Raw genomic sequence first — 14,357 nt, 5'->3', positions numbered from 1 at the left:
TCTTTGCTTCAGTCTTCACTGCCAAAGGCTCTGACTGCACCACTCAAGTCTTGGAAGGCAGATGCAGGGACTGTGAGAATGAAGACCTTGCGCCCACTGTAGGAGAGGAACTGGTCCGAGACCATCTTAAAAATCTGAACGTGCACAAGTCCATGGGTCCTGATGAGATCCACCCGCGGGTCCTGAAGGAGCTGGCAAATGAAGTTGCAAAGCTGCTGGCCATCGTATTTGAAAAATCGTGGCAGTCAGGAGAAGTTCCCATGACTGGAAAGAGGAAAATATAACCCCCATTTTCAAGAAGGGGAAAATGGATGACCCGGGGAATTACAAACCAGTCAGTCTCACCTCTGTGCCTGGCAAAATCTTGGAGCAGATTCTCCTGGCAGGCATGCTAAGGCACATGAAAATCAACAAGGTGCTTGGTGACACCCAGCATGGCTTCACTAAGGGGAAATCCTGCCTGACCAATCTGGTGGCCTTCTCTGATGGGGCTACAGAACTGATGGACAGGGGTAGAGCAGTTGATGTCATCTACCTGGACTTGTGTAAAGCGTTCGACACTGTCCCACACGACATCCTTGTCTCTGAATTGGAGAGACATCAATTTGATGGATGGACCGCTCGCTGGATAAAGAACTGGCTGGATGGCCGCACGCAAAGTGTTGTGGTCAATGGCTCAGTGTCCGGCTGGAGACCAGTAATGAGTGGTGTCCCTCAGGGATCGGTGTTGGGACCGGTCTTGTTCAACATCTTTGTTGCTGACATGGACAGTGGGATTGAGTGCGCCCTCAGCAAGTTTGCCGATGACACCAAGCTGTGTGGTTTGGTTGATACCCTGGAGGGAAGGAATGCCATTCAGAGGGACCCTGACACGCTTGTGAGGTGGGCTGATGCCAACCTCATAAGGTTTAACCATGACAAGTGCAAGGTCCTACACCTGGGTAGGAGCAATCCCAGGCACAGCTACAGGTTGGGCAAAGAACAGAATCAGAGCAGCCCTGCAGAGAAGGACTTGGGGGTGTTGGTTGATGAGAAAATGAACATGAGCCCGCTTCAGTGTGTGCTTGCAGCCCAGAAACCAACCGTATCCTGGGCTGCATCAGAAGGAGCGTGACCAGCAGGTCCAAGGAGGTGATCCTGCCCCTCTGCTCTGCTCTCGTGAGACCTCACTTGGAGTATTGTGTGTGGTTCTGGTGTCCTCAACATAAAAAGGACATGGAACTGTTGGAAGAAGTCAAGAGGAGGCCACGAGGATGATCAGGGGACTGGAGCACCTCCCGTATGAAGACAGGCTGAGGAAGTTGGAGCTGTTCAGCCTGGAGAAGAGAAGGCTGCGTGGAGACCTCAGAGCAGCTTCCAGTATCTGAAGGGGGCCTATAGGGATGCTGGGGACAGACTCTTCATTATAGACTGTAGTGACAGGACAAGGGGTAACGGGTTAAAACTTAAACAGGGGAAGTTTAGGTTAGATATAAGGAGGAATTTCTTTCCTGTTAGGGTGGTGAGGCACTGGAATAGGTTGCCCAGGGAGGTTGTGAATGCTCCATCTCTGGCAGTGTTCAAGGCCAGGTTGGACGAGACCTTGGGTGATATGATTTAGCGCAAGGTGTCCCTGCCCACGGCAGGGGGGTTGGAACTAGATGATCTTAAGGTCCTTTCCAACCCTAACGATCCTATGATTCTAAGAAACCCGGAGAGGGGCTTGGGACAAGGGCCTGTAGGGACAGGCCAAGGGGAATGGCTTGAACCTGCCAGAAGAGAGACTGAGATGAGCTCTTAGGCAGAAGTTTTTCCCTGTGAGGGTGCTGAGGTGCTGGCACAGGGTGCCCAGAGAAGCTGTGGCTGCCCCATCCCTGGCAGTGCTCAAGGCCAGGTTGGACACAGGGGCTTGGAGCACCCTGCTCTAGTGGAATGGGTCCCTGCCCGTGGCAGGGGTTGGTACTGGATGAGCTTTAAGGTCCCTTTCAACCCAAGCAAACCTGTGATTCTATGATGATCTACCTATGAATCCTGTATCATGGTATATACAAATATTTATATCTACAAATGTGTGTGCCTATAGAGATATGATTTATTCTTGATATAAGGAAAAAGCGTTTACACTGAGAACAATTGCTCACTGGAACTAAGTCCCCAGTGACGTGGTGGAGTCCCCGTCATTGGGGGTTCAAGATGGCATTGGTTTGGGCACTAGATCATCTCACTTAGGTTCTCTCTGACACAAAAGGCTGGATCTTGCAAGGTCCCTTCCAACCTGAGCTGTTTTATGATTCTGTGAGTAGTTCTTTCATCAATGAATTCCAGAAAGAGGGACTGAAGAAGCTAGTCTTTCTTCTCATCATGACGGGCACCCAGGTTTGCCATAGGCATGGTAACGCCAACAGCGAAAGAAGGGATCCTGAAAGCAACTGGGTTGGCTACACTATGGAATGTAACAGGACGGAGTCCCTCTGGAAATGAAAATATTCAACTTGCTAAAGAGAAACGAGTCCTGGATGTAGCTACCAAGCCTTGAACCATTCCCAGAACTGGAAACAGGACAAAAGCCTGCACATGGAAGTCATAGAATCATAGAACAGCTGGGTTGGAAAGGACCTTAAGATCATCTAGTTCCAACCCCCCTGCCATGGGCAGGGACACCTCACACTAAACAATGTCACCCAAGGCTCTGTCCAACCTGGCCTTGAACACTGCCAGAGATGGAGCATTCACAACTTCCTTGGGCAACCCATTCCAGTGCCTCATCACCCTTACAGTACAGAACTTCTTCCTTATATCCAATCTAAACTTCCCCTATTTAAATTTTAATCCGTTACTGCTTGTCCTACCACTACAGTCCCTAATGAAGAGTCATGGTTTAGAGCCAGGTATCCCTGCTCATGGCAGGGGGGGTGAAACCAGGTGATCTTAAGGTCCTTTCCAACCCTGAGGGACACCACTCATTACTGGTCTCCAGCTGGACACTGAGCCATTGACCACAACACTTTGCGTGCGGCCATCCAGCCAGTTCTTTATCCAGCGAGCGGTCCATCCATCAAATTGATGTCTCTCCAATTCAGAGACAAGGATGTCGTGTGGGACAGTGTCGAACACTTTACACAAGTCCAGGTAGATGACATCAACTGCTCTACCCCTGTCCATCAGTTCTGTAGCCCCATCATAGAAGGCCACAATTGGTCAGGCAGGATTTCCCCTCAGTAAGCCATGCTGGGTGTCACCAAGCACCTTGTTATTTTTCATGTGCCTTAGCAGTCCTGTGGATTCAGCTGGAATGGGCAACACTGAAACACGCTGTGTTACTTCCTCTCTTCAGCAATGAAGAATTCTTACTCCTGTTCTCACTGATTCTTTCTGTGGGGTAAAAGCACTGATACAGTCTCATTTGCTTTGCATCATTCCGACCACAAAATAGTTCTGAACTAGCAAGATGAAGGCTCGAAGGACTCCGATTTATGTCCATGAAAATGCACCAAGGACAAAAAAGGGTCAGACAGCAGGAGAGTTTTCAAGATAAAATATAATGAAACCAATGAATTAACAAAGCCAAGTTCAGCCTGAAAGCAAGTGGGGTAGAAACTTGGAGAAGTCTTTGGGTTCTCCAGTAGGAGGAGGCTGAGCATCTGCATACACGACAGTAAAAGGAGAAACAATCTATGCTCAGCAGTTTGACTGACTCATGAGATCCTGAGGCTGCTGCTAATGGTGGAAGGAGGCTTCACTTTGGGATTTATCCAAATAATCCCTGTTGTCTTCACTGTACATTCAGCCCATTGCTCCCGAATTAGCACATCTTCCAGAAATGGGAACCGTCCCATCCCAGCATTGCCTTGTTTCAGGCCCAGCTCCAAGATGGGGATTGTCATCCAGTACAAGGTCTTCAAACCATTCTAGGAGTTTATCTATCTCCTCTATGGACACAGCCAGAAAATACTGGTCAGCTTGCAAACTGGGACCAACTAAGCTTGCAAACTGGGTTCAAAACCGGGCAGTTGGAACGAGATGATCTTCAAGCTCCCTTCCAACTTAAACCATTCTATGACCAGTTTTTCAAGGCAGACAAAGCTCAAGCCCCATTAATTTCTGCAGGGGTTATTTTAATGTCTATTTATTTTGCTGCTTAGGACAAGGATTCTACAAGACCCATACCTGTTACATGCTTTGCCTGTTGCTATTTCGAAAGCAAACATCAGAGTCATGGTGGAGGTTTGTGTTTAAACACAGCATCTTCTCTCTCTGTTTAGAACACTCCTCTATTGTTTTCTGCTCTATTTGAGAGAGCAAAGCAGGGGAAAAGGAAACTCTGCAGACAGCTCTTTATTTGTATGAGAAACCATTCCACAGTTTGCCACTTTGTCCTTAAAGCTCCAGATGAGATAAAACTTGAAGCTGCCCCAGAGTGATAGATGCTGATGAATAAACAGCAACCATACAAGTAGCTCTCTCATGTTGCAGGTGAATCGTATTCAAATTGTGCCTTAACAGCCATGAATGTGAAGTTGGACATCTGCAAGAAGAGATTACAATCCCCACCTCCAAAGTTGGAGGATCACAACATCAGAAAGAATAATACTAGGGCCCTTCAAGCCAGTAGGAAAAGGGCACAAACCCATTCCTACAGCCATAAGTTAAAAGCCAGACAAATTCAAACAGAAAATAAGGCTGAGTTTTCCTTGCTCAATGGGAATTTCATTCATTTAAGAAAGTAAATGAGAGCAAGGAGAGTGTTTTACCCTTCCTTGACCTTGCAAGGACTCTGCTCTGCTAGGAGGTATATTTCAGTTAAGCCAGCTGAGCAGATACAGGCGACGTGAGCTTGAGAGAGGTTTATTGACCTTTCCAGGGCTTAAAACCTACAGGTCACTTCCTAAGACTTCTGACCCTGACAATGTCCTGAAGAGCTCGTGCTCTCACCCAGTACACAACACAACCACATTGCTCCAGCATCACTGCTATGACAGGACTGCTCATGATGGCAGGGCAGCCCCAACCTTCCAAAGCTGAGCCCCTTGCAAGGAGGAGAAGGGACTTGGAACATCTATGGCCAGCCTGGCTTTCTCCTAGGCAGGAAAAGCAGCAGCATGTCCATTCTGGACAGCCTTGTGCTCCTGGGAGAAAGAATCACAGGACAAGAAAATCCTACAAAGCTCCTTGGTGAGCACAAGCTTTGCCAGGGCAGAGCCCTTCAAGACTCCTGTTTTCAGCTGCTCTGCAGGTTAACCTGGGCAAACACATGAGCCATTGCTGCAGACAAAGGAGCATTCATCCCTCAAACAGAACTCGGGATGCTCTTTCCATTCTCATCTTCCAGCCGCAGAGCAGCTCGTTCTGGACTATTTCTTCAAAACTTGTCTGAAAACAGGAGACTTGAGGTGCAGCCTCGTGCCTTCAGAGAGCAGCTTCTCCCCTCCTCCAACAGCCTCCCTACAGCCTAGACACAGCCTTTTCTGCAGCACAGATGGAGACTGACGAACCCCTGGGGCCAGTCAGCAGTGGACTCCAGGTACCTTCTATGAGATATCTGCAGCATGTAAAGCATCGTGTGCTTTAACAAAATCATTTCTTCCACTGTGGTCGAGCCTCACTGGCACCAGCAGCTACCAGAGCTCTGGAAGCACCAGCTGCATCCACAGCACCAGGCTCCCTATACCCTGATGCTGAGGTGCTGACACAAGTTGGGCAGATGTCTCCAGCTCTACTCTGGTAACATTCATAGTCTTTGGCTCAGGATGATGGTTTAGGCTTAGAGAACACACCACCAGTAGTTCCTTCTCTCTAAGAGCTGTATAAAATTACATAGAATCATAGAATAGTTAGGGTTGGAAAGGACCTTAAGATCATCTAGTTCCAGCCCCCCTGCCATGGGCAGGGACACCTCACGCTAAATCATATCACCCAAGGCCTTGTCCAACCTGGTCTTGAACACTGCCAGAGATGGAGCGTTCACAACCTCCCTGGGCAACCCATTCCAGTGCCTCACCACCCTAACAGGAAAGAATTTCCTGTTAACACAAGGAATGTGACAGCAGCATCATGAACCTAAACTGCTGCTCAAGGGATACCAGGGTCTCCACTCTGCATTGGTCTTGCTCAGTTTCATGAGCCTGTTGATTTCTTCTCAAGGCCATGAACTCATCTCCAGAAGCAGCAGGGAGATGCTGTTTCTGGGATCAGTCACTTCCCAAGCTAATTCTCTACTCAGATGCCGAATAGTCTTTAAGGCCCTGAATATTTCAACTGTTGTCCTCCATCCATTCACTGACAGGGACGTGCCTTTCACAACCAACATGCCAAGGAAGACAACAAGGGAACCTCTCTGCCTGTGACTGAGGTGTCCCAACCGCACAGTGCACCCTTGGCCCGAGTCCCACAGTTTGCTTTCACTGATAGCTCTGGAGAATTTATCTTCCACATGAGCAGTAGTCCTGGAAGATCCCACCATGATCCCACTAAAATCAGAGAATCCCAGACTGGTTTGGGTTGGGAGGGATCTTAAAACTCATCCAGCTCTTACCCCTGCCACGGGCAGGGACCCCTTCCACTAGAGCAGGGTGCTCCAAGCCCCCGTGTCCAACCTGGCCCTGAGCACTGCCAGGGATGGGGCAGCCACAGCTTCTCTGGGCACCCTGTGCCAGCGCCTCAGCACCCTCACAGGGAAGAGCTTCTGCCTAAGAGCTCAGCTCAGTCTCCCCTCGGGCAGGTTAAAGCCATTCCCCTTGGCCTGTCCCTACAGGCCCTTGTCCCAAGGCCCTCTCCAGGTTCCCTGCAGCCCCTTCAGGTACCGGAGCTGCTCTCAGCTCTCCCCTTCAGGAGCCTTCTCTTCTCCAGACTGACCCAGCCCAGCTCTCCCAGCCTGGCTCCAGAGCAGAGCTGCTCCAGCCCCTGCAGCAGCTCCATGGCCTCCTCTGGCCTCACTCCAGCAGCTCCACGTTCCTCTTCTGCTTTGCTGATAAATTGTCCCTGACTGGACCCATGCACTGAGCTGAGCTCTGGGGTGACTTCAGCCACCACCTCCCATGTAGGGGGTCTCTGCCATGCCTGTCCCTGGGAGCTGCTCCTTACAGTGAGGGAACAGACCTGCACAAAGGAGACTGCACTGGAGGGACCGCAGAGCAACCATGGGGCCTCTCACAGCCACCCAGAAAAGTTCCAGCACTTCCATCAGATGCAGTCAGCGCACAGGTAGGAGCAAGGCAGGGCCAGGGAGGCTGTTTCCTGGTACAAGACTGAGGTTTGCTGGACCCAGCGCCTCGAGAAGCAAGAAAACTGCAACTGGAACATGACATCTGACAGCTGGGAAGAAGGACCAAGAGTGTTGATTTTTCCAGATGTGGGATCAGGAAGCACCTGCCTACACTCAGTGTTACCTCTGAGTGACAGGACAGCAACACACAAGAGAAACACTACAAGTATTAATATGTTTTCAAGTGATCGAGAGCCAAGATGGACAAATCCTCAGGACACACTGACACTGGAGCACACTTCAGCCAGCCCGTGTTCACCTGGAGGGGAGGGGATTTCTCATCTCCCTCCTGGAAAGCCTTGCTCCAAAACTGAAAGTCTCCATCTTACACCTAAAGGAGTAGCCAAGAGCCAGGTTCACAGACAACCAGCCAGCACTCAAGTAAGATATGGGTCTGGTGCCACCAGAGCTCCTTGGAATGCTGCCTGCAGAAAGCCTGGCCCAAACGACCAGGCAAACCCACTTGGAAACAACCTCAGGGAGTTGATCACAGTCAGGATGAACTGAGACATAGAACCTGATGCTGGCACAGATCACCATGTGCCAGGAGCTTTATGGACCTTCAGTGCCACCTGCCCCTTTCTGACATCCCAAAGTGCTGCATGTGAGGACTGGAGGGGATTCAACAGGGAACTCCACATGAGGTGCACATATCCTTAGCTCCAGCCAATGGCAGTGTCCTGAGTCAGATCCTCCTCCCTCTCCCAAAAGAACACACAGAGCACTTGGCAGACTCCTGAGGCCTCTCAGCTTCAGGGTTACCCACCACTCCCAGAAGTATGTTTATTCTCTTCCACCTTTCTCTCCTCAGTGCACAGCAAGTAGGGACTGAACCTTCCACCTTGGCCCCTTTGGGTTTGTTTTTACATGTCTTCCCTCTCACTCCTGATCTGCAGCAGCCATTCTCACCTCAGGTATGGAAAAGTAGGGAAAGGAGGTGAAAGCAGGGGAGGAAACAATCATTGTGTGTTTGTGATCAGCCAGGTCCAGAAGCCACTTGACCCAGAGAGATCAGAGTCCCCCTACAACAACGGGTGAGCCTGGGAAGCAAATCAAGCAGACGGGGTGATTTCTGGCAGAGAGAACAGTGGGAGTGGTACAGACCTCTTCCTCCTCAATGCGAGCAGGTTCAATCAGCAGATTATTGGCTTGATCAAACGACACCCCCTGTTAGGATAGGAACCAGCAAAGAGGCATGCGGATTAGTGGAGCATAAACCAAACCCTCCACCACGACCACCACCACCCAACAGACACACCACGCAGCACCAGAGCACCCCACTCACACCGCTCCTGTCCCAGCAAGTGTCAGTGGGGGCTGCCGGGCTCACAGGGTGCCACCCTCTGAGGCTGTGGCCACCACCTCACAAGCTGATCTTAACCCATGAGGACCAAGTCATTCAGTGAAAGAGGAAGGATTAACCATGGGAGAAAGCACAGAGGGCCCTCTGGTGCCATCCAGCTGCTGCACAGGAATGAAGCAATCCCAAATGAAACTGCGCGGTCCCTCCTGCAAAGGCAAGAGCCTCGCTGGTGGAACAGTGCATCCTGCCAGTGCCCCCAAACGCACAAACCTTGGAACTTCTCTGGAAAAGCCATTGTCTTTGCAAAACACCCTCTGGTTTAAGGATTCAGCCTCCTGCGCACCCTGTCCTACTTCCTCCTTCCATGCACGCAGCACCTCTTCAAACTCCATTGCACAGGGACACTGCTCCCCACATTCCCACTCCCGGAGGATGGCTCAAGAGGCAGGCTAATAAATCCTTTATGGAGCAGGCAGCGACCCAGCCCCACGAGGAGAACTGTGCTTTCCAGGCAGAAGGCTTGGCTGATAACAAAGAACTCGGTGCAGGCTTTGCCAGCGGGTCAGTCAGCGCATCCGCAGCTTGGAGGCCCTGACTGGAAGAATCTTTTTGGGTGAGGGCATTTCAAAGCATGGCAGGTCTGGAATGGAGGGGCTTGGGATGGCCTCACACAGTCTTACAAGCAGCAGCAACTCCTTTTTTTCTGAAGAACTTCACAGCCAGTAAGGAGACTAAAGCCTCATCCCCAGGGAGCACGGCATGAGCTGTATCAGCTCGGATACAACAGGGCAACTGAGAGAAAGGCTCCAAAGCAAACGTGAGCGCAAGAACCTTCCCCTGAGCAACCTGAACTCCAGCGTGGGGTGGAAAGGACCCCAGAGCCTGCAGCACGCAATAACAGAGTAACAGATTCCACTCCAGACCCTTTCACCAGTTTAGAGACCCACATCTCACCCATGAGATTTGCTGGTGTCAGACTGATGGAGATTCAGCCACATCTAATCCCTGCCTGCCAAACACACCCCCCAGAACCATCACCCCGCCTTCAGTCAGCACTGCTCTAACCTCATGCAGGGTCCCTCAGCAGAATATTCCTGTTCCACTGTGAGGATCCTCCTCAGGTAAGAATCTCTGTGTCCCCTTGACCAAATGTGGTGATTCAGCTGAGTAGAACCAAGGGCTTCCCATCTCATCAGCCCTCAGCATAACCAGAGAGGCCCACAGTGGTCCACGGTAATATCAAAACTCCAGAGCACAAGTTCCCCATAACCCAGCACACCCTTCATCAGGCTGCATCTGGAGCCAGCTCTCCCCTGTCTGCCCTCCCAACCTGCTCCTCTCAGCACAAGTGTAAGCAGCCTCAACATCAGCTTGAGATTAGACCCACCAGGAATAAAGCTCATCCTGCTGCAGATGAGGTACAACAACCAGCAAGTGAGGAGGAGACTGAAAGGAATGAAAGGACCTGTCAGGGATGGGACATAGGAACTGATCTTGCAGCACAGAACACACCACAGATAATTGGAAGGGTGCAAGAATTTGGGTACAGTGCAAGGAGTCAGGCAGGAGCAACATGGCACAGCTCTTGGACAACCACTGAGCCCCCGATCTCTCTGCATGTGTGCCCTGAAGGGCTGGAGCCTCCTGACAATGTTTTCAATGGTACCACATCAACCTGGTTGGTAGTTCAAAATAGAAGGAAGGTCTGGCACCCCTCTGAGCTAGCCCCTCCCCACAAGGCCTTACCTTCACCGGTGGCTGAGCAGATAAAACTCCATTCTTCCTGTCATCCTCATCCCAGACTTCCCCTGGATCCTTGGGCTCCGTGTTGTTATTGCAGCCTCCCAACTCCTCTTCCTCTTTGGGGACTCCATCAGTGCTCAGCCCCTGGAGCAGTGCCACCACTGCCTCTGGCTTGGGCAATTTAGTGATCTTAAAGTGTTTCTTATAATGGGGTGTGTCCTTGCGGATGAGCCTCTGTTTCTCCACTGGGAATGGTCGCTCTTCATCTTCATCCTCATCCTCACTCCGTATCAGTGTGTCCTCAGCAAAGTGTACAGTGGGCTACAATGGCAAAGTCCCAGAAAGGTTGTGAACCTCAAGCAATGGACATACCTGGCGGCAGAGCGGAACCTGCTGTCCCCCTCACCAACACAGAGAAGCCAGCACTGCTGCTCCTGTCCTGCAGGACACACAGAATGGCATTTCCCCATAGTCTCCTTTTTCCTGTCTCCTTCACCCAGACACATCTTCTGTCAGCTCCAGGGACTGAGGGCACTCAAACCCAAACCCCTGATTTTCCCATATTCCCTGTCTGGCTGCCACACTGTCCCTCCTACTTTCCCATAGACTTAGCTCCCAAAGGCTGCCTGGATCTACCTGCACTTGGTTTTCATAGCCACTATTTGCCTTCAGTAATGCCTAGACCTGTACATCCATGCACCACTTTATCTGAAACTTTCATAGAATCACTGAATCATGGAATCAACCAAGTTGGAAAAGACCTTCAAGATCAAGTCCAACCATTGCCCAGCATTGCCAAGGCCACCACTAACCCATGGCACCGAGGGCCTTGTCTTCCCAGTGTGTGAACACTTGCAGGGATGGTGACTCCAGCACTACCCTGGGCAGCCTGTTCCAATGCCTGAGCACTCTTTGGGGAAGGAATTGTTCCTCAGCTCCATCTAAACCTCCCCAGGTGCAGCTTGAGGCCGGTTCCTCTTGTCCCATCCCTTGTTCCTTGGGAGCAGAGCCCAGCCCCCTTCCTGGCTCCATCCTCCTGTCAGGCAGAGAATGATAAGGTCCCCCTGAGAGGCTTCAAGTCTTTCCATTTTTTACCATGAACCTGCTGGAATTCCTAGGCTCCTACCTCATTGTATTCCACTTCCACATCTTCCTCCTCTTGGTCAGCAGCTTCCTTACGCTCCTCTTCAGCCCTGGGCTTCTTCTCCCTCTCCAGGTCCCTCACATCCTGCCCATTTGGCCAGCTCCTTTCCCTGTCCTCTCCCAACTCCTCTCCCCTGCAGTCAGCAGAGGCGGTGCTGTTGGAAAGGTGGGAATCCTCGCTGCGGTTTGACAGGGCACTCAGCCTCTTCTCCTGGGAAGAGTTGTAAAGGTCAAGATGAAAACCAAAGCAGCAGATGGAGCACTGTCATGTGGCTGGCGCAAGGTGGGGAATGATCCAGCACCAACAGAACCAGCTTCTCCTTCAGGCTGCCCACTGCTTTCCCTGCCAAGCACCTCACCCAGGTCCACCCCTGTCCCACCATCAGTGTAGGCATTTGTTCTCAGTATCGCACCTGAGCAGCAAGATGCCCCCTCCACGCACCCCGTTCCCACCATTCTTTACTGGGATAATCTTTTCCTCTCTGTCCTGGGTTCAGCAGTAGCAGTCATTTTTCTCCTTCTTGGTAGCTGGTGCAGTGCTGTGTTTTGGCTTTCAGCTCGGGAACAGAGCTGATAACAAGGATGTTTTGGTTTGGCCAAGGACTTTGTGAGCCTCATGCTCTGCCAGGGAGGAGGGGAAGCCAGGAGGAAGCAGAGACAGGACACCTGACCCAAACTGACCAAAGAGGTATTCCATACCACAGCACGTCATGCCCAGGATGTAACTGGGAGTTAGCCGGAAGGGCTGGGAGACTGCAGGGTTGAAGGAGGTATCGGTCAGAGCTTGGTCGGGCTGAGGGCGGCAAGTTATCTGTCGGCTGGTGCTGAGGTGTTCTATTCTCTTCCCTTGTTATTTCCTTTATCATTATTATCATTGGTGGTAGCAGTAGTGATCTGTGTTATACCTTAGTTACTAAACTGTTCTTATCTCAACCTGTGGGAGTTGCATTCTTTTCGATTCTCCTCTCCGTCCCTCCGGGAGTAGGGGGAGGGAAAGAAGGGGGGGGAGTGAGTGACTGAGTTACCTGACTGGGTTTAAACCACGACACTCTCCCTGGGCTATGACAGAAGAGGCAGCAATGCTCACAGCTCCCCTCATGCTGCTCTCTGGTTTCATCTCTTGCTCTGTCCCAGTGACCCCAGCTGACACAAGGCAGATTCCCAACCCCTGGGCTCCAGGAAAGCCATGCTCACCTACCCAAGGTAGGTTCTTTCAGCCCAGCTCACGCATGCTCCCAGCCCACTCCATGCTCTCCAGTCAGGGAACAGGCCTCACCTCGGAGCTGGGGGAATTCCTGTTGGCATCGGGCCTGGCAGCACACACCTCGCTGCGCCGCACCTCCATCACCTTCTTCATGACCTTCAGCTCACTGGGGTGAGGGGTTGCTCGGCGCTGCAGGCCCTGCCAAGGGAAGCACCATGGAGGCTCAGAGAGGGCTCAGGGCTGAGCCACGTCAAACCACACCTTAGATGGACAGGACCTGAATGTCACACCGCAGGATCTGATTCGGGCTCTCCACTGCTACAGCCGGGGAGAGGAAAGGCATGGAGGCAGGGAACAGTGCTCGGAGCTTGCTCTTGGGTGTTACAACATTAAGCAGAGGCTCTTCCCTGTGAGGGTGCTGAGGTGCTGGCACAGGGTGCCCAGAGAAGCTGTGGCTGCCCCATCTCTGGCAGTGCTCAAGGCCAGGTTGGACACAGGGGCTTGGAGCAACCTGCTCAAGTGGAAGGTGTCCCTGCCCATGGCAGAGGTTGGAACTGGAGGAGCTTTAAGGTCCTCTCCAATAATGAGTCTATGATTCTCCTGCTCTGGAATTTGTGATGCTGGTTCCATCCCAGCTGAGAGTCCAGAAAAATGGTATTCTAAAATTAATAAACCAATCAAAGCCACTCACAAACCCTCCCAACACCAGCTCAAGGCCAGATGCTGCAAGGACGGATTCAAATGTCATTTATTAGAATCTCTCAACAAGAGAATCTCTCTCTGCAAGAGAGAACTCAACAAGAACTCAACAAGAATCTCTCTCTGCAAGATGAAAAGGAGAAAAAATCCTGCAGGAAACTGAACCCAGGAGAGCTCTTGCTGGAAACTGGAACTTTCACCCTGTCCTTTACATCTGCAATTACTGCAAAAAGATCTGCCTCGGTTTTTGAGGCTGTCCACAGTTTTAACTACTTTAGTGATGGGATATCCCACAGCACGGGCTGGCATCCAGCTCCACACTTGGATCACCTGGCTCAAGTTTGGCTGGGCATCTTTTCCCCATGAGCAGGTCAAGTAAAATCCAGTCCTGACAGTGCTCTGACTCTCAGGATCTCTGGACTACCCAAATGCTCCATGGGTAGGGTCAGAGTCACAGCTCAGCTCCCATGGGACAGCACCAAAGTGGCTCTCAGGGAATTGTCTTTTATACCCGCATAACTCCTCAGGGTACCAAATGCGCTTTGCCCTGCAAAACTACAGCACATCTCTGAAGAGTGAAACACAGACACCACAATGCCTCCACTTCTCAGGCACTTCTTTAGCTTGTGCCTGTGCTTCCACAGGGAGCAAACAAGCCTCCAGAAACTCTTCTTACCCTTCTCTCAGCTCCTGACTCCTCTTCATCATCTCCTTTGGGTTCATCCAGGAACTGAATCACACTGACTCTGTTTAAGTTCGTGTCCGTCCAGCTCTCGTCCACACTATTCTGCAAAAGATTCTCTGGGGAGAAAGATAACACAGTGGGAGCTACCTTCTGAATGAGCAGGGCTGGGAGCTTGGGTGAATGACAGTCCTCAACCCATCCTGTTATATCAACCCGTGCATCAAAGCACAGAGGCCTTGAGGAAAAAGGATGTAGCCTCCAGATCTCGCCACCTCCTGCACATCTCCCACCAGATCTACAGCGGCCTCTACAGAAGGACCCAGATGGTTCAGCTCTAGCG

The 14,357-nt window shown here is 51.3% G+C and overlaps 1 protein-coding gene across 36 annotated transcripts in view; it reads right to left on the bottom strand.

Annotated features, from left to right (window-relative positions):
* Positions 1-14,357, bottom strand: part of SCRIB (scribble planar cell polarity protein) — a 106,424-nt gene that overhangs the window by 66,716 nt on the left and 25,351 nt on the right. For 34 of the 36 annotated variants that reach the window (XM_061479141.1, XM_061479101.1, XM_061479110.1 and 31 more), the window contains exons 12-16: positions 14,009-14,133; positions 12,706-12,831; positions 11,413-11,640; positions 10,290-10,607; positions 8,345-8,407 (exon numbers count right to left, since the gene is read on the bottom strand). In XM_061479141.1, the coding sequence (XP_061335125.1) occupies positions 8,345-8,407; positions 10,290-10,607; positions 11,413-11,640; positions 12,706-12,831; positions 14,009-14,133 (860 nt within the window). The remainder of the gene's footprint in view (positions 1-8,344; positions 8,408-10,289; positions 10,608-11,412; positions 11,641-12,705; positions 12,832-14,008; positions 14,134-14,357) is intronic. The other 2 variants (XM_061479107.1, XM_061479139.1) reach the window with 1 other exon arrangement.

Source organism: Pezoporus flaviventris, unplaced genomic scaffold, assembly GCF_033815535.1.
Source record: "Pezoporus flaviventris isolate CSIRO_AGI_PZ_B2104156 unplaced genomic scaffold, CSIRO_AGI_Pfla_v1 ptg000142l, whole genome shotgun sequence".
In the NCBI taxonomy this organism is placed as follows: Eukaryota; Metazoa; Chordata; class Aves; order Psittaciformes; family Psittacidae; genus Pezoporus; species Pezoporus flaviventris.
This window is presented reverse-complemented; position numbering and strand designations above follow the sequence as displayed.